At 39.5% G+C, this 17,979-nt stretch overlaps 2 protein-coding genes and 1 pseudogene across 2 annotated transcripts in view; 2 read left to right on the plus strand and 1 right to left on the minus strand.

The window, feature by feature from the left end:
* Positions 1-936, minus strand: part of LOC110051543 (TATA-binding protein-associated factor 172-like) — a 27,620-nt gene extending 26,684 nt beyond the window's left edge. The window contains exons 1-2 of the mRNA XM_089288656.1: positions 825-936; positions 626-749 (exon numbers count right to left, since the gene is read on the minus strand). Of these exons, the coding sequence (XP_089144782.1) occupies positions 626-749; positions 825-835 (135 nt within the window). The 5' untranslated portion in view covers positions 836-936. The remainder of the gene's footprint in view (positions 1-625; positions 750-824) is intronic.
* LOC110051551 (meiosis-specific with OB domain-containing protein-like) lies at positions 909-9,654 on the plus strand. The gene is made up of 13 exons (XM_020757588.2): positions 909-1,287; positions 1,385-1,442; positions 1,531-1,662; positions 1,869-1,944; positions 2,299-2,491; positions 3,348-3,448; positions 4,359-4,411; positions 4,527-4,622; positions 5,347-5,439; positions 5,593-5,752; positions 6,147-6,357; positions 6,730-6,816; positions 9,196-9,654. The coding sequence occupies exons 1-13, from the start codon at positions 1,159-1,161 to the stop codon at positions 9,319-9,321; spliced, it is 1,515 nt and encodes a 504-aa protein (XP_020613247.2). The 5' UTR covers positions 909-1,158; the 3' UTR covers positions 9,322-9,654.
* Positions 9,655-10,251: 597 nt separating this feature from the next.
* On the plus strand, positions 10,252-13,402 carry LOC110051560 (dual specificity protein phosphatase CDC14AB pseudogene; annotated as a pseudogene).
* Positions 13,403-17,979: the final 4,577 nt, after the last annotated feature.

Consider the following 17,979-nt stretch of genomic DNA (forward strand, 5'->3'; position numbering starts at 1 on the left):
GAATGAATCCACTCTGGTCATGGATTCATCGGTTCCTTTGATGTACCATGATCCAGAGTGATCTTGGATCACTGATCCAGATCCAAATCACCCCAAAGGAATGCACCCTAAAATAATTGTCAGTGGTGTTATTGTCATTCATAGTCTCACTTAAACTGACTCACAATCAATTTTTATTTATCTCCAAATCACTGCCTAAACTTTACATCTGTGTGAATGATCTTCCAAATGAAAGAAAATACCCCTTTGACCTAAGATAGTCTGACACTGTTTACATAATATACATGTACATGCCTGCTTGAATTAACTAGAGTTTGCATGTACAAATCTGCAGTAATTGAAAATATATATTATTTCAATCCACGTAACAAAAAAATTCTCAGAAGTAATTATTTAAGATAACGTTGGGCTTATCAAAAAATATCCATGCTGTAAAAATCGAGGGCCTTTTTCCTTATAAAAGATTTTTTGACCTTAATATAAGCTTAACCTTAAACTTAACATGTATGAGAGTTAAAAAAGCGAATATTGACCTGAATTATTTACAACCATTTATACAGTCATTAAAGACAGCCCAACGTGTCATAGATACTTTAATCCAGAGCGTTAAAAACAAGACTCCTACCCTACTAAGGAGATTCTGAAGCTCATGAGGATGTAGTTTTTGCACTTCGCCGAGCTGTTGAGCTGCTGCCTTCCGAGTGACCGCTGTGGAGCCGGTGTCCAGGAGCAGGAAAAGCCGTTCAAGTCTACAGCAAAACAAGACAAACACCTCAACGATAAAGTTTTCTTTCGATTTCTGTGAGATTTAAAACTGACTTTACCTGGTAGCCATCGATTTACGTCGACAAAAAGGCCTCACATGGCGAGAACTTTACCAAAATAACTTGTCCATCTCGTTCTACTTTCCTTTCCGCCATTTGCTTGTGCACATGCGTGATGAGTACATCTAGCAGGGAGTTGTGGGTAATATGGTCGCCGCGCTCGCTCTTCATTTTCCCGCGCAAAATTCGAAGTTCCCGAACCAACCAATCAGCTTCTTTTCTACTTTCAACTCGTGATTTTCTTTTTCTTCCTTGTTAAATTTGAAAACATTTTAATCTCTTTATTTCCTATTTGGAGTTTCATTATGATAAACTCTCATAAACAAACTTGAAGATGACTTTTAATGGCTTTGGGACGCAGGCAGCTTGGCCTGATGGCACAGGTTTCTCTGCCAGCGATTTCGGAGACATTTCCAAAGGACGAACTTCCATCCGCGACTTGTGCCAAGGAATGAACAACTGTGTAGGAAAAATCAACTTAAGCGTAATTCTGCAAACTTAGAACTTAAACATTTTAGTTTTCAAGTTGATTGTTGTCTTTATTTTCTTTATTTTTTTAGAACTTAGTGGGACTTGTCATCGCTAAGCAGGGATTTCATTCTTTTCCAGACAGAAAGAGTAAGTTTGCAAGAACTTTTTTGAATGCTATGAGCTTTAAGGTGTACTTGACTAACAATAATTTATTGCTTTTTACTTTTGCCGGCAGACCCAGGGAGCGAAAAATATCACTTCTTTTTTACACTGAGAGATACGCCTACAGACTTTGTCAACGTTAACTGCTGGGGCAGTGAAACATTCATCAAGAACCTTGCAAATTCCTTCAAATTAAACGACGTAGGTACGAAAAAAGAATTGAGCTTGCATACAAAAAAACCCTTATATTATTCAATTAAGCTGAATTCTTTGGCTGATCTCTTTTAGTTTTAACAAAGTTTCAGAAGCTTAAAGCCTTATAAATTGGTAATAAACGTTTGAAGGCCTTTGGAGAACTAAATGCTTCAACTGAAACAAAATTAAAGTACATTTCTTTACTTTTCTTTACAGTGGAAGTAAGAAATCCACAAATCCAAAACAAGCAAAGTAATGAAACTGAGCAAAGATGGAGGCCTTGGACGCCAAGGTATATATAATTATATCTAAAATTTATTGTGGCAAGAGTATAGTAAATTAAAAGGAAGTGAATTTATTGACAGGGACTAAATTAATGATGGAAATCGGTCTGTCAATCAGTTTTATTAAATAGAATCCTGGACAGACACACTCATTTGACACTCATATAACAAACCCTCTGTCTCTCTCACCCTAGTAACCCATCTAATCCACATATACCTAGTTTGACTTCCTGCACTTATGTTGAAATTTCCAAGAGCACTATATATCAAGCATAATTTTCCAAGAAAAGTCTGTTTTCTGAAATTAATTAAGCTCTGCACGCAATAATAGTGATATTAACCTCAGATTCTTTTCTATGCAGTCCATACCAGTTACATGTTAGTGACACACATTCATCTGTCAGTTTATTCAATGGATGCGACATGAGCGAGTTTGACAATATCTCACACATACCGATCAAAGCAAGTAATGACTTCTATACATTAGGAGATATAATAGCCAATGATCAGAACTTGCACGGGGAACATGTCAACATTCAAGCTGTAGTCAAGAGCGTAAGTATGTAGAAATGAGAAATTTATAAGCCCCACAGCTGCAAAAATAACTCACATTAACACAAGTTCCCGTTTCTATACAAGATATTTAACACATGTTTTCATTCTTTATGAACAACTCACCCTGTACAACAAGTACATTCAGTCCGCTGGTAGCTGTAATTTAAACCTTTTTAAAGCAAGCCGTTCCTCTGGATAATCAAATGAGAGTAACTCTAGATTCTTAAAAAAATAATAATAATAATTGTTAATCACTACTTGAATCACCCAGCGTGCCAAGAACTAAAGCCGTACAACCTTTGTATTCTTTCCGCCCTCTGCACGTGTTGCGTGCCTATATTTCTAAAAATATACGTTTCAGTTCAGATTCTAGGCAGGAGCGACGGCAGGAGCCCATCACTAGGAGCGTGCAACTTCCACACTAAGCCTATGCCACGGCATACAGACCGGTCTAGTTTTAGGCTTCTATTCCCAGACCATGGTAAGGAAAAAAATGGTTTACCTCACATCAGGAGCCCATCACTTCTTCCGGTGAAATGATGACGTCAGTTTAAAATTAATTCCGTGCTTGTGATTGGTCACTGAGGTTCCTGCAGGGGTTTCAATTCGCAGTAAATTCAAACTAAAAATAGATCGGTTTGTGAAAACGCCGTGTCAGGAATATGGGTAGTTGAACGCTCCTAATGAAAGGCTCCTGGTCTAGGATAGAACGGTCAGGCTGTTGTGTAAAGTGTTTAAGAGCAACACTTCCAAAGCTGGCGTTGTGTTCTTGTGCAGAAGACTTTGCTAAATGTAGCTAACTAATTTAGTAAAAGGTGGTATTTTGGACCTTTAATATCTCTTCTACCGCTTGAAGATTAGAGCGCCAAGAGACATAATTACTAAAACAGGAAAACATGTGAGGAGGTGTGAAGCGACGCTTTTTGACGAGACAAGCCTGTCATTTCCTTTAGTCATGTAAGTATGTCCAACTTCAAATATGAAGCTCTCTCGATTTTATTAAGGTTACCGTATATCTTAATCGATGTCTCCGACTCGGGTCCAAGCGATGTAGCGCGTCCGGACGGCCGGGACGGGTCCAGTTTAAACTGTGAATACCTATGCCCCTATATATCAAATTAAAGCTTATAGAGCTGGCTATCATACTATACTAACAATTTTGAATTATAAGTAACAGTCGAATTTTTTACGACCTCTATATGCTAACGTCCATATCACTGTCCGCACCAGTTAGAGGGATATCTTGTTAAGAGGTCTGATCTGCATGGAAGAATACTTAAAGACTTAACACTTTAAACGTCACACCAACTAAAACGAAAATGGGTCAGTCTACTTTCAAGTGTGACGCTGCACGAGAATGGAACGGATTACCAAGAGAGATCAGAGAATTAAACACTCTTTAAGTTTAAAACACATATTTTTAAGCATTTTATGGATCAAGACCGTATCAATCATGTATGTACTGTAAATTAGGTACAATTTTTTGCTTGTTTGTTTGTTGTTGTTGCTCTTCTTTTTAAATGCTTGTTTTTACATAATCTCCAGAATGGTTGTAATTTTTAATGTAAATGTTTAGTATATATATCTTCTTGTTTTTTTTTTTGTTTTTTTTTTAAAGTGCAATTTTATGAATAGCTGTATTTTATATGTAAATGCTGATCGCCACCACATTTTTTCAAGCTTGCCTGAAAACGGAAAAAGAGACCACAGTACTTTCAGTCTTCAACAGCGATTGTTCTTGCTGTTGCATTAAATTGCACGTTGTTATTACTCATTTAACTACTGCTGAGTTACATGTGCACGTTTCCTCCTACTACAAGAAAATAACGTTCACCTTACTATTTTCCGTCCAAACGTTTGTCTTCAGGTGGGACGAGGACAAAATAGAATTAGCTCAAATGTGGACACCTAAAGATATAAGTAAGGAAAAGCTGTTAAATTCACGAAATATCAGTTCTGATTCTAAATAAGAATTCTGAGACCTTGTATACTTTCAGTCGTGATTTCTAACACGAATTTCTTTTATCTTTTATAGTTCTTTTTATCGCCGATGTCAAAGTCACATTTGATGACTTTAAAAAGTGCATGATTGCCACTTGCGATAACAAAACAATTATCACTGCAAATCCAAGTAAGACATGATTTCTTTTAGAATAAACATTAATTTAAGCAACGACCAAGAATTAAGATATAATGCAATTATCATTTTTTCATCTCACAATCGAATATTATACCATTAACACATTGTTTTAAAAGGTTTAAATTAATTTTCATCGTTTAAAAAATTTAAACATTTATTGTGATTTCTGCAGTACATATTTAAGGTCTCAAAACCTTTCCGAGATGGAAAAAGGTATTATTATATGAATTGTGGACTAAGATAACTTTCTATACTAAATCGATGACAAAACACAAAAAAGCCTTGGCACGAGATCTTTGAGACTTTCACGTTTGTGCCTAATACTAAATTCTTGACCAGTTTTATAGCTAACAGTTAACCCCATTAAGACCCTCTGTTGAGCTCCCGAGAATGTTTTAAGACCACAAGAGACGTACAGAAATAAGTGTTACCCCTTGCTCTTTGCTCGGCCTGAAAATTAAGATTATGCGCTCTTGATGACCTTTATTTCGTTTGGCGGAGACTTATTAAACAAAAGCGTGAGCTAGAAATGTAAAATCTTGAGCCGGAAAAGGGGTGGCTAGATAAAATAAACCGAAATTTTATCATGGTTCCGACGAGATTCTGTAATTCAGTATAATCTAACCTGCGATCATACCCTCCCTCCCTTCCCCCCCTAAAAAAACGCCTGATCGCAGGTGAAGTATAATCCTTCTCCTGTCGTTATGACTTTCAGACACCATGGAGGCACGTTATCTGTATAACTATGCGCAGTCACTGGAACTTTTAGATGACGATCTTTTGAACAATCCTGAGTCATCGTTGGATGGTTAGTTTCATGCTTCCTTGTATCAAGCAGGGCTGAAATACTTCAGAACAGTGATAGATGCGCAATGCGTACATGATCTTTTCATCTTACCTGTTTGCACTGTCAAAACTTCTCTAATTGGTTTTTCTTTTCATTTTCTTTCCGGCCCTTTAGTCGAGAATATAAAAGACGTTTACAGCATACAACAACTCAAGCAGTTGATGGCACATCTGGACAGCAATCCTCAACAGTTCCCAACACTGGGCATTTTTTATGGTTTCCTGACTTCATTCGACATTGACAATGACTTAAAGCGAATAATCGCTTCTCGATGGTGAGTACAGTTTTCCTGTGTTTTCATTTTTCTGCACAGATCAAACTACTCGGTTTTTGATTTCATAGGGACCTAGTAAATTAATACACTTTATCTCAAAGTCAAACAAAAAAAATAATTTTGAGCGTTCGACTTATGAAGAAAGAGCATTTACAGAGGTTTTTTTTCTTTACTTATTCCCCTTCCTTTTTTTCTTTTGGCCAAGAACTTTTGTCTTTCAATTACCGGCACTTTTGTTGCAAGTTGGTGCAAAACGCTTTCTTAGTTTTTTGCGGATAAAAAAGGTTTGGCACAAAATATAGCATAGTATAATCTTTAGTTTCTCGGATGTAGCTCTCAAACTTGATGCTTTTATATTTAATTTTCTTACCGTTTTGTTTCTTTCTTGTTTTAGTGTAATGTGTAACCAAAGAGTCGCTCTTCTTAGCGAGACGTGTTCAAACTCAGAGTGCGCCGCATCGCGGAATCCACAAGCTGGAAGTTCAACCTCACAGCAGAGAATAAAAACACAGTATGAATTGGCAGTCTCTGTATCTGACCACACTGGAACCATAGAAAATTGCAGGCTTACTGAAAAATGTGCAGAGGACATGTTTGGATGTAAAGTAAGTTTAAACTTCAAACCTGTGGAGCTAACACTATCGGTTTATTTGTATCTGTTTTGCTTGTTTCGAGCCATCTGAAACTATTGACGCTGTGGAAAAGGACAGAAATTTTCCGTCGTTTTCTCAAAACATGGAGAAAAGGCGCTTCCTGGACTTGATACCAACTGATTTCAGAGGCTTACTGAAACATCATCTTGAAATCAAACTAGTTCTCACAGGAATAATTATCATAGTTATCTTAAGTCCATGATGTGTCTTGAGATCTTGAGCGGAGGAGGTTATATATGAAAAAGGTTCATAAGCGAAGGATGTTACATGCCAAAGAAACAGGGGCTCGATATATATTCATTTTTCTTCTTTCTTCCTTACAAGGCAATGGATTTGGCCTCCTGGACTATGTCTCAGTTGACAGAGTTAAAAGTGCAATTTCTGCTGGAGAGATGTAAAGTTTTCTTCAAGGTATCGGTTAATAACTCTCATCAAATTACTTTTCTTCCCACGGAAAAATATCCCTGTCTGAAACTCCCGTGATGGGGGGTGGGGGGGGGGGGGGGTGGGGAGGGGGGCTACTCCACAATGATGGGGACTATATTCTTGCCTTTTCTGGACTGTTCGAATTGTTTTTGAAGTGAGCTCACTATTAAAGGTCTAGTAAACTTTTTACCTTATGCAGCCAAGAGCAATAAGTTGTCAACTGTTATCAATTTATTACAGGGAAAGAAAAAGATTAAACCTAGTCGAATGAGACTAATCAAAGAAAGATTGCAGAAAGTAAAGAGGATAAAAAAAGAAAAAAGGCTGTTAGAAGCATTTGCTCCTAAAAAACACCTCCGGGCCAAATAACTCCTGGCCCAGATAGTTTTAGTATCCAAACTAGGGCCACAAGTGAAATTGACAAACTGCATCAAGAGCTTCGTTAAACAATCATTGTTAAAGCTTTTTTCCTAAATTTGTAATTCAAACTTGTTTCTGTCTGCTGCTTTGTACTGGTCGTATTGCTAATTTATACCGCTTCTTCCATGGTGCATTAATGATATACATGCCTTTTGGGCACATAAACCGTGCTCAGATTGCCTTGCTCAGTTCAAGGGTTTGGATTATTCCGATAGTTCCATGGAATCTATTTCCATTCTCTGTTGCCAAGATTTCAATGTTTTATGTTCCTTTTGTTGCCTTCTTAATTGGGCTCTTGATGGGATGTGGTTTTGTCCCCATATCTTCTCTTTGTTTTCCATTCACCTTGAAAATGGACAATCAAATAAAATAAAGGAGAACTTAAATGAGAAATTAAAGAAGAAATGTGTAACCACTCTAGCAAAAGCTCCTTTGTTTAGTATTAAAGAAGGCGTCCCCAGTGTGTCGCATGGGTTTTCACGGTTTTAGTTAAACGCATTGCAAATACAGTATTTGGGTTGTTTTTGGTGGGGGCATGCGTCCCGAACCTGTGAACCAGTATCCCATTTCAGGCCAAAATCTTTGATTTTCCATACTCTATTTCAGACCGGAGCCAAAAATCGATACCCCCGAGTTTCAGACCTCTAGAATTTATAGTATACGGTTCATGACCGCAGTTATGACCCAGAATTGGCTCCCATTTGCATAAACATTTGAGAAGGGTTACAAATTTACCAATTCCTTGTAAACAAAACACCCAATGCTAGGCCAAGGTGAAAAACAAGCCCTATTTGAGACGAAAATGGTCAAAATCTATACCCTTTTGCAGACAAAAATCATACAAAAATCATACCCTTTAGAGCCGCACATAGCTATATAGCCGATATAAGGGAGTATCTCCCCGATCTAGAAATGAAAGGGAAGCATAAATGGGGTTGCAATAATGAATCTCATCAACTACTTTCCGTCGGAAATAAAAAAAAAAAAGGAAGAAGAAAAAATCGGGGGCCATAAAAGTGTATGCGTAGGAGGAGCACAAAAAGGAGTAGCAGCTGTCAATATGTTTTACTACCTACTAACTAACATCATAAAAATTCTTGTTTTTCGGCCATTTCAATTTCAGGAGAAAGAGAAAAAAAACAGCGGTTACAAACATAACAAACAGGTTTCGCATGGTATAACTACTTATCAACTGAGACTGAGGTCTTAATTTTAAACGGAAAATCTCAAACCGAGACCTTGCCGTATTCACCGAGCGGGAGGTACGACAAGGCCGAGGTTCTTTCCCCGTAAAGACCGAACGTTCGAGGCCCGGGTTCGAGTATTAGAGTGCTTTTTGCTCTGTTTTTCGCAGGAACGTAATCGGCCCGTGGGCATTACTGGAGTATTATATGGCTGTGTCTCACAAGGACTGGGAACTACAGAATTCACGAATTTGATTGGCTGAAATCGATAATGACCGCGGTCTAGATTTTCCCATCTAGACCGGTTACATTTTACGGTGAAAAAGTTGCAAACTAAAATACAAAAATATTGACTGTTTTCTTCTAAAAATGTTCGTAGAAGTGCCAAAAAGCCTGATCAGAAAAAAAAGGTGAACAAGACGAGCAAGCTTTGGCAGATTTAAGTTCAGCTCATCGCCGTTCGGAAGCAAAATGTCAGCTAGTACAAACCAGTTGCATAAAACGAATTAAATTTTTCTTGTTTGCCATATCATAAACATCTTATTAACCGAGCTTAGTCGGTCTGTATGGGAGAATCTTGATCTCGGTCGTGTGTACAGACCTCACTGCGTTCGGTCTGTACTCACGACCTCGGTCAAGATTCTCCCATACAGACCTCGTGCTTGATTAATAAGAGCTAAATATTACCCCAGAATTAACCAATCATAGCGCGCGTTATATCGTCATAATGGAACTGATTTGCAATTTTGTTTCCTTTTAGCTCACAACTTCACCTCCCAGCCGATCGTCAAATTCCTCTAAGAAGTGGGTAAGGGCACTATCTTGTACGCTGGCTGACCCAAAGGAAGCTGCTGACGCACTCGTAAAGTGTCAAGCCAGTTCTTGAAACACGCGCGGCTTGTCCTCACTTTGGGAGGCATGACAACAAACACAGACCTCGTGACAAGTCACGCTGCACACTGTTTACAACGAAAAACTAATTTTGGCACCTCCCGGCGTGCTTATTATAATTATTTGCAGACAAATATTTTCCATGCAGACCATGAAAACAGATGTGGCGCAGGCTTTTGCTTTCATTTCACATTTACATGCTATGTTTTTTTTTTAATGAGGACCTTTTTCATCAGATTACAATCCGTTGCTTCACTCAGTTTGAGGCCACTGCAGAACCTGGGTTTTCCTTGCATTACATTCGTCAAACAAACATTACATTAAAGTGTTAAGCACAGCGAGCAAGTGTGTTTTGCTTCTTTGTTTACAAATCTTGCGAGCCCGGTGCGAGTCACGATCGGAAATAACACGGGGAAATATGCAACACTGAACGCACGCACGTTTGCGTATATTGTTTGACCATGGTCATTATAAGTATAAATATTTGTTAAAAAACAAGTATCTTAGATTTGTATTCCAGACGTAGTGTCGAGAATGAAGATATTTTTAGACATTATCCAGTAATGATCAACGCCGGGCCATGCTCCAACAGAGCTATAACCAACGCTTATGTGTTATTCATAAACGTGACCGGGAAACGTGACTGTGCTAGCAAATTTGGTAACACGACTCAGAGAGAAGCAAAAGAAGGAAAAGAACGTGAAAGACGTGAAGTTCAGATCGGAAATAAAGACACACGAACTCAATTTTCTAGAATACTTAGTACCGAGTCAACCACTGAAACACTTGACATTTTTTGACCGCGTCATTTTTGTTTAGCTTGGCCCGTCAAGCCGACTACGTGCGTGAGACTAAGGTTCCGGTAATTTCTATGGTCTTCTATCGTCTGCGCATTATTAGCGATCTCTTTCTTGCATGGCTTTTTTTTTGGGCAATCTTGAGGTGAAACACAAGTACACTGAAAATATTCTGTGGCAATAACCGAAGAATTTTTTTTTGTACTTAGTTGAAGTAATGAAAAGTCGCTCTCTAGGGAGCTACAATTGTAGTTTGTCGCTTCGGCACCTGCTAAACAGCACGAGCGTATTTACACCGACAAGCTGAGGTATTTCTTGATTGTTATACTCTTTATGTCAATGGAACTCTTGATGTTGTGGAATTTTCCGTAATTATTTTACTCCTGCGTCATTGTCACATGCGACTAGCCAGGGTTGTTGGCGTATTAAATCCGTGATAAATTTGCATAGGAATGCTGTGTTTCACAAGCAGGTATTTTTCTCGTTGCGTAATTACGGTCTAAAATAAGTAATTCGAATATAAAAGAAATGGTTATTTTCGCTTTCGCAAAGAGAGCAAAAAGAAACTTTCGATATTTCCAGGTCACCCCCATCCACGAACATTCGTTCAAAATAACAACTTCCTTGTCAACAACCAAACCCCACGCAACTTGTTGATGTCTCATTCCCAAAATACTCTGGCTTTCGCGCCAAATTCCTCTGGGATGAACTTTGGAATATGAGAACCCAGTGGAATTGTTTTCTGCTGGTTATGATTGGCTAACCAAACAATGAATTGTTTGGCTGGCTGCTCTTGACCAATCATATCTTTGTTGTTATCACGTGCTATGATAATGGGCCACAGCCATGAATGAATGACTGCATGTTAGCGCGCCACGACGACGGTTTATTTTACTCTTTTGTTTTGGTTCAGAGACGGTGGTAGATTCGTTTCCTCGTGCTAAGAAGACACGAAAACGAAAATGTGGGACAGGAACATCATGAGTTCTTGCGAAGTGGTTAAAGATCGCTTGTACTTTGTGAGTGTTAGCTGTAAACCGCGAAACAACGCAACATATCATTATTTTAGCGTGGATCATGACTGGACTCTCGATGGTTGTAAATTTCACGACACACCTTACTTCGGTCCGGCAAATCTGGCTGGAATATACCGGTTCTGTTGCCTTGTGAACACTAAACTTCATGTGATCCCGGCCTCGAAGAAGATTGTCCTTTACACAACAGCCAACGAGGGATTTTCCGAGGCGAAAAAGCGAACACGCTCTGTCTTCCTGTGTGGCGCGTTCGCGATGTGTCAACTCAAAATGACCGCCGAAGAAATTTATGGCTTATTAGAGCAACACTTTCCGCCATCCACTCTGGTTCCTTACTGTGATGTTAATGGAAATCTATCTCATAATCTTAATATCTTGGATTGCCTTAAAGGCTTTGAGAAGGCAACAGCACTGGGGTTCTTCTGCTTCGACGAATTCGACTTGAATAGATACGAGCAAGAAGAGCGCGCTTTTGATTTGAACTGGATTGTACCCGGCAAATTGTTAGCGCTGACTGATCCTCAGAGAAGACCTGAAATTAAGGCGAGTCGATTCAGTCGACTGAGGAAATATTTCAGGCAGACTGGTGTCAAAGGAGTTGTAAGACTGAACAAGGACGATAACATGGTAAAATACGGACTTATTTATGACGCACGTTGTTTTACCGCCAACGGATTTACGCACAACGATCTTTATTATGAAGATGGCGGAATTCCCACGAAAGCGATCATCAAGAAATTTACAAGAGTCGTTGAACAGTGTGATGGAGCCGTGGCCGTTCACTGCCGCGCTGGGTTGGGAAGAACAGGAACCCTGATCGCTTGTTATTTGATCAGACAGTACCGATTTACAGCTGCCGAGGCCGTGGCTTGGTTACGGATCTGTAGACCTGGTAGCGTGTCCACTCTTCAACACTGCTTTTTGGAACAGAAACAAGATCCGATCATGCGAGGATACCCAGAGGATATGAAGATTGAAGACCTGACCGAGGCTGTGAAGAAAAGTTTAAACATATTTTCCTACCAGAATACAATCATCGAGGAGAACGAGAAGGATGTGTAGACATGAATATTCACGACGCTAAATGTGTTGCCATCTAATTTTTCGTGCGTCTGGCCCATGAGGCGGCGTGTGGCAGCTGAAAGAATATGAAATGAGGAAGTCGCTGAGTAGCCAATCAAATCCTAGCAAAACTAGACATTATTCTTTTGATCTAGCTGTCAAATATGCAACTTGCCTGGCTTATTTGAACCTCAGTGGTGTAGATTAAAACTGCTTTGAGATGTTTTCATCTTACAAACCTGTTTTACTTCGTTTCTGTAGATCACGGAAATGTTTCCTGGTCAGACACTACATTCTAGGTTTTCTTGAAGTTTATTTTAAAAATACCTAATTTACTGTCTTTCTAAACTAAATGAAAGTGTTTATACTGGAAGGTTCTGATGAATTATGTTTTAAGAATGGTCATGAGCCTGGAAGTTGTAAAATTACTTGAATGTTAACACAGGAATGCAGTAATTTACTTGACAGCACAAATGCGACTGATAATTCAGACCAGAAAACACCTCATTTCATTTCCATCGCACTGTCAGCAACAGATCACCTGAAAACATGTCCGCGACATTTCAGATAATATCAGTCATCATTGTAAATTTGTAAAATATGTCTTGCTGGCAAGAGAAAGAAAAATGAAAATATTATATTTGTTAAAAAATAGGAATGGGAAATTTTTAATCAGTGGTTGAGGCTAGATTCAAGTTGGATTAAATATTAATTATTTAAGAAGTTTTAAGTTAAATGTACAAAATCATCTTGCCACTGATCAAATGTCTCCTTGTATTTGTAAGTTTTCTATTAACTTTTTTCAAAGTTGAAATTATGATAGATTTGACATTATTTACATATTTAAGTCATAAGATGCAACATTTATAAATTAAGAGTTATATTTTCAACTTGTAAAAGTGCAATTAGCAGTGTCATTCTGTTGAGGCGTAATTTTCACTTCTGTCATTGAAGCATGTTAAATGTCTTCCAAAGAATATGTAAATGTTAAAACTCTTGCTCAATACTGTTTGTAAGTGGTAAATTGAAATAGTCTTGCCCATGGTGTAACTAAGTACTAGTAAGTATGGGCTCCTTGTGTCGGCAATAATGCCATTTGAACAAAAAACTTGACAATATACTTTAATTGTATGGAACTTGAAGAAAATTGCGTAATTATTGAATAAAATTCAATGCAAAATGAGGTCGTTGTGTGTCGATTCGTTAATGCAGATATAAGGGAAGGAAAACTATGTGACTTAAAATATGTCCGTGCTTGATGAATTGCTTTTTGCTTGGAAAAATGAATTTGGCATTTGAAACAAGCTTCGGTTCAAAAACTGCTCTTTTACGAATGAGGAATGTATTCTTGTGAATCCCGCCGAGATAAGTTCTCGCCTATGAAAGTAAGTCCATGCTTGTTTCTATATATAATATGAGGGAATTGAAGCTTGCGCAAATAACTGACTGAACAAACAGAAAGGGCAGCGTACCTTGTGAAATGAAAATAACCCACGCATTTAAGCAAATGGAAATTTTTTCCTAGGCGTGGGTGGGAAAGATTCAACTGTGAGCCAATGGGCCCGAGACACGATAATTGCTAAAAAAACGTTTGACTTTGACATATAATATTCATGCGACGGTCCACGTATTTCTAAATCCCTTTACAAGATTAGTCGGCGGCAAAGATGTCCCTTTAATTATTGATTCAATATTTTGAGCAAGCTCTCGTTGGGAGATAAAAAATATTGTAATTACCTTGGGGAAAGGGCGGGAAAAGGGCCAAGGGTTTGTTGCCTTGGCAGCAGGACATCGGTGAATGACACGCAAACACTTCTGCCTTTCCACACTGAAAAATTTAAATAACACTAATTTAAAGCTGTGAACTTAAGGCTCCTAGTTGAAATAAAAAGTAGTTTCTCAAAATTTGCGGACTCGCATGTGTTTTAAAATGGTTTTGAGACTGTTTGCATGACCAGTTTCCTAATAACTCGGCGGCTTTACTCAGTGCGCCCGTACGAACCTGAATAATATTTCACCTAGACTCCATGTAATACTGAAACGTCTGAATGTGCTCTTGACCATGGCACTGGTCATAACTGCGTTACAGCGTATATCCTTAATGTAGTTTTGACTCCATGTTTATCAAGTATTCAAGACTATGTCGAGGGAGGTTCGAACCGCCTACGGCCTTAGCGAAAGCCAAAGTAAACAAAACGCACTCCAGACTCAATGCCCACATTTGCTCCGATGTTTTCAGCTTTATTGGCACAGAACCAGATGACTTTTTCGAGTTCCCGATACGGAACTAGTTGTTGAACTGATATAATGCGGTTTGTTTCGAAAGCTTAGTGTTGTTTTCAAGACTGCCGGATGGACTCAGCTGAGCAGTGCCCGAACTGTTAGCACTGAAATTTTGAGACCAACGAAACCGTAACAATGCGACTCCGGTAAAACTGAAACTTACTAACAACTACTTTAATTTTTTTTTTTTAAACAATTGATTCACGCCTTTAGCGTCCATTACTGACTTATGGAACCGATTATTTTCTAACATCGCTGTTGTGAAAAAAATTTCTCTTTCAAAGCGAAGTTAAGTTTACTCATGCCATCGACGTACGTTTTATAATCCGTGTACTGAGTCTTTGCAGCCCATGTTATACTTTTATTTTACCTGGGGCTCTATTTTATATGTATGATATGTCTTATACCGTGTTCAATTCAGGAACTTGAAAACGAATTTTTCGACATTTTTTTTACACTGAGCTGCTGTTGTTTACCTTTGACACCTAGCCACTTTCATAACTTGAATTTTCAAAATTCTCAGACTGTTTCACCAGCCTCCCGCTAAGCTGGGATCCAATACAAGAAAGCCCTTATGAAACAAGAATCCGTCTTTCAAGATCAAGAAAGGTCGCCCACCGTATACGATGGCAAACTACTTAGCTTAAAAGTGCGGTTACGATGTAGTTTAGTCGTAGTTTCGTACCCTTTCCGTCACGAAACTGCAACAAGGAAAACGGTTAAGTTGCGTGGAACGGAAGTTTATCGATATCGTTTCCAAGAAAGTGCTAAAACAATGGAAACATTGAAAACACTGAAAACAAGACGGCAAACTATCGTTTGACGTGTAGGTTAATCACGAGTGTTGCATTATACATTCAGCAAGCCACAATCGCCAGAAACTAAAAGGAATTCTTTTAAACTCGTTAGCGCAGGTCACCTTGGCGGGACTAAATTTCCTTATCTACTTATTTCAGCTAGTACAGAGTGGCGTCCGTTCTAGATGTCGGCTTTTATTATTAAGACTTCCTGCCTCGGTACTGAACCCTTAATTTAGCCCTCGGTACTTTGCCCTCATGACGCGTCACGATGTTTTATTCTCTGCAATTGGGTAACCTTGGGTCGCTTCAAGTAAATGTGTCTAGTTTACTGTTTTTTTTTTCTTTATCATGATAAAGATAATGTTTACGACTGTTTCCCAAAAGCGTTTTCTTCCACGCGTAATTATAACAAATCGATTAATTGACATGCAATCTCCTTATAGCTTCCTGTATTCCTGTATTTTGTCATCCGTTTCGGACCTGTGCAGAACTTATTTAACATGAATTATACCGTTGATCAGCTTCCCGCGAGAAATGTCATGGCTTTATTGCAGTGACCAAAATAAAATAGAGCAAAGAAATTTATCTCAGAAAAGGTACTTTATTTTCGCAACCTGACGACGCCTGGAGGCAAGTCGAGTCTCCTCGTTCCTAGGCTCTCGCCCCTTTACCTCCGGAAGGCAAAGGAGAGAGAGCCTGGGAACGAGATTGGAGACGCTGCTCTGACGAAGAGCTAACGCTAAAAAAAACGTCTGCTTTACTCTCGCTTTTGTGGTGAATAGCAATTTCTTTTTTCTCAAGCTTTGACCCCAACTTCGTTACAGGGTCCTTTCTCTTCGATCTTTTCTCGGGGAAGAAAGAGAGGCTTTGACCAAGAATTGGTTTTCTATGACGTCACAGGACGAACTATCGCGCTTTTCTTGTGCCGAGACCACGTGATCTAAAGTATATGGCCGCGGCGAAAAAACGCAGAAGCGGACCAGGAACTAAAAGGGGAACCCGTTTCTTGACCGCCATTTCCACGGGCTAGAGGGCGCTAATTGATTTTGTTTCAGGATAAGAATGCTGGCGGCTGACAAGAGAAGTGACCAGCTGATGATGTTCCAGTCAGAAACAAACGATTTAGGTTTCTTCCGTGTGTGTAGAAAGGGAATTTTAGTTGGAGCATCATGAAAGTGATTTTTATAACAGTGATCGTAAACGAATACTCTGCCCTTACAGTTGATGATCGTCAGTGACGCTCAGGAACACATTCAACCAAGGAATTCACTCCTTCTGCAACCGCTACTGTCCTTCTGGGTTTGCTCCCCCGGGGGAATACTCTGTGAAGTTCTATACGGGGTCTAACCCCTCACCCTTTTGTACACCATTTTGACAGAAAAGGTACCCTTTTCGTATACCTTTAACTGAAAAAAGTACTCCTTTCACACGCTTTCATAACTGACCCGTATTATGAATAAATCACCAAAAAAGGAAATCTTCTTGTTATTTTCATGTCATCATTTATCCGTTCTCCAAGTGGAGAATTGGGCCGTAAGCTCTCTGCCTCCAGGCTGTTCTATCCTCCGCAGCCGATGCTGCTGCTTCCCATGTTCTTAAGCCTTCCTTGTCCAGCTCCCTTTCTACAGTCCTTCTCCAAGTCTCGCGCGGTCGACCCCGTTTCCGTTTGCCTTCAGGTACCCATGTGAGAGCAATTCGTGGATGTGAGTGGTGATCCATTCTGAGGACGTGACCCAGCCACGTCCATCTCCTCCTTGCCACTTGCTTGCTTATTGTCTCCATTCCTGCTCTTGCTCTAATCTCCTCGTTTGTTATCCGCATTGGCCAGTAGATCTTTAATGTTATTTTCATGTAGTGCCTAATAAATGAAATGATACAGTCACAAGGTGCGTCTGTTCGAAAAATGTTAATTAAAATAACTACATGACAGATTTGCCCACCCTTTCACATACCGCATCTTGTGAAATCCCTGCCCTTTTATATACCTGAAGCCTGAAAACGGTACATGTTTTGGGTGGAGTCTTCCCGTATAGGCCATTTCAGGGAGTACCCAACCCTCGGGTTTGCGCGCTGTTCGTATCTTTGTGTTTGGAGTAAACCATGTCGGCTCTTTGGTTGCACTGTTAGTGTGCGCGACCGACCCCTTCGTCTTTAGCAGATGATGAGGCATTTCATGTACGGCTTGTAAAACTCTACTGGTCTGCGGTGCCGCAGATTATGGACGTCCCCATTCTTGTTGTTTCGGAAACCAAAAACAATTTTGAAATCGAAAGATAACTTCTAAAACATACTTCAACAAATTCCAGTACCGAAGGAAAATGGAAACGTATATCATATTCCACCATTTTGTTGCCGGTTGGGGCTGCTACACACCTACTAGGTGGTTAACCTGGTATAAGACAGTCAGTCTTATAGACCGCAAGTAAGTATTTAAGTACAGCAGCTCCAGGAAAATCATCCTGATCAGCCTTTTCCAGGCTCTCGGTCAGTGGGGACGGGGGGTTTGGTAAAGAACCTCCCGTCTTTCTCTACCAGACCCCGCTCGTTGCTCGTCGCCCGGCCGTTTTTTTCGATCGTCCCCACTGACCGAGAGCCTGGAACAGGCTACATCCTGATAGGCTGATCAGACCTTTCGACATGGAAAGGACTCTGACTGGTGAAGAATTTAGGCAACACC

This window comes from Orbicella faveolata, unplaced genomic scaffold, assembly GCF_042242905.1.
Source record: "Orbicella faveolata isolate gen_17 unplaced genomic scaffold, um_ofav_v1 contig_2, whole genome shotgun sequence".
In the NCBI taxonomy this organism is placed as follows: domain Eukaryota; kingdom Metazoa; phylum Cnidaria; class Anthozoa; order Scleractinia; family Merulinidae; genus Orbicella; species Orbicella faveolata.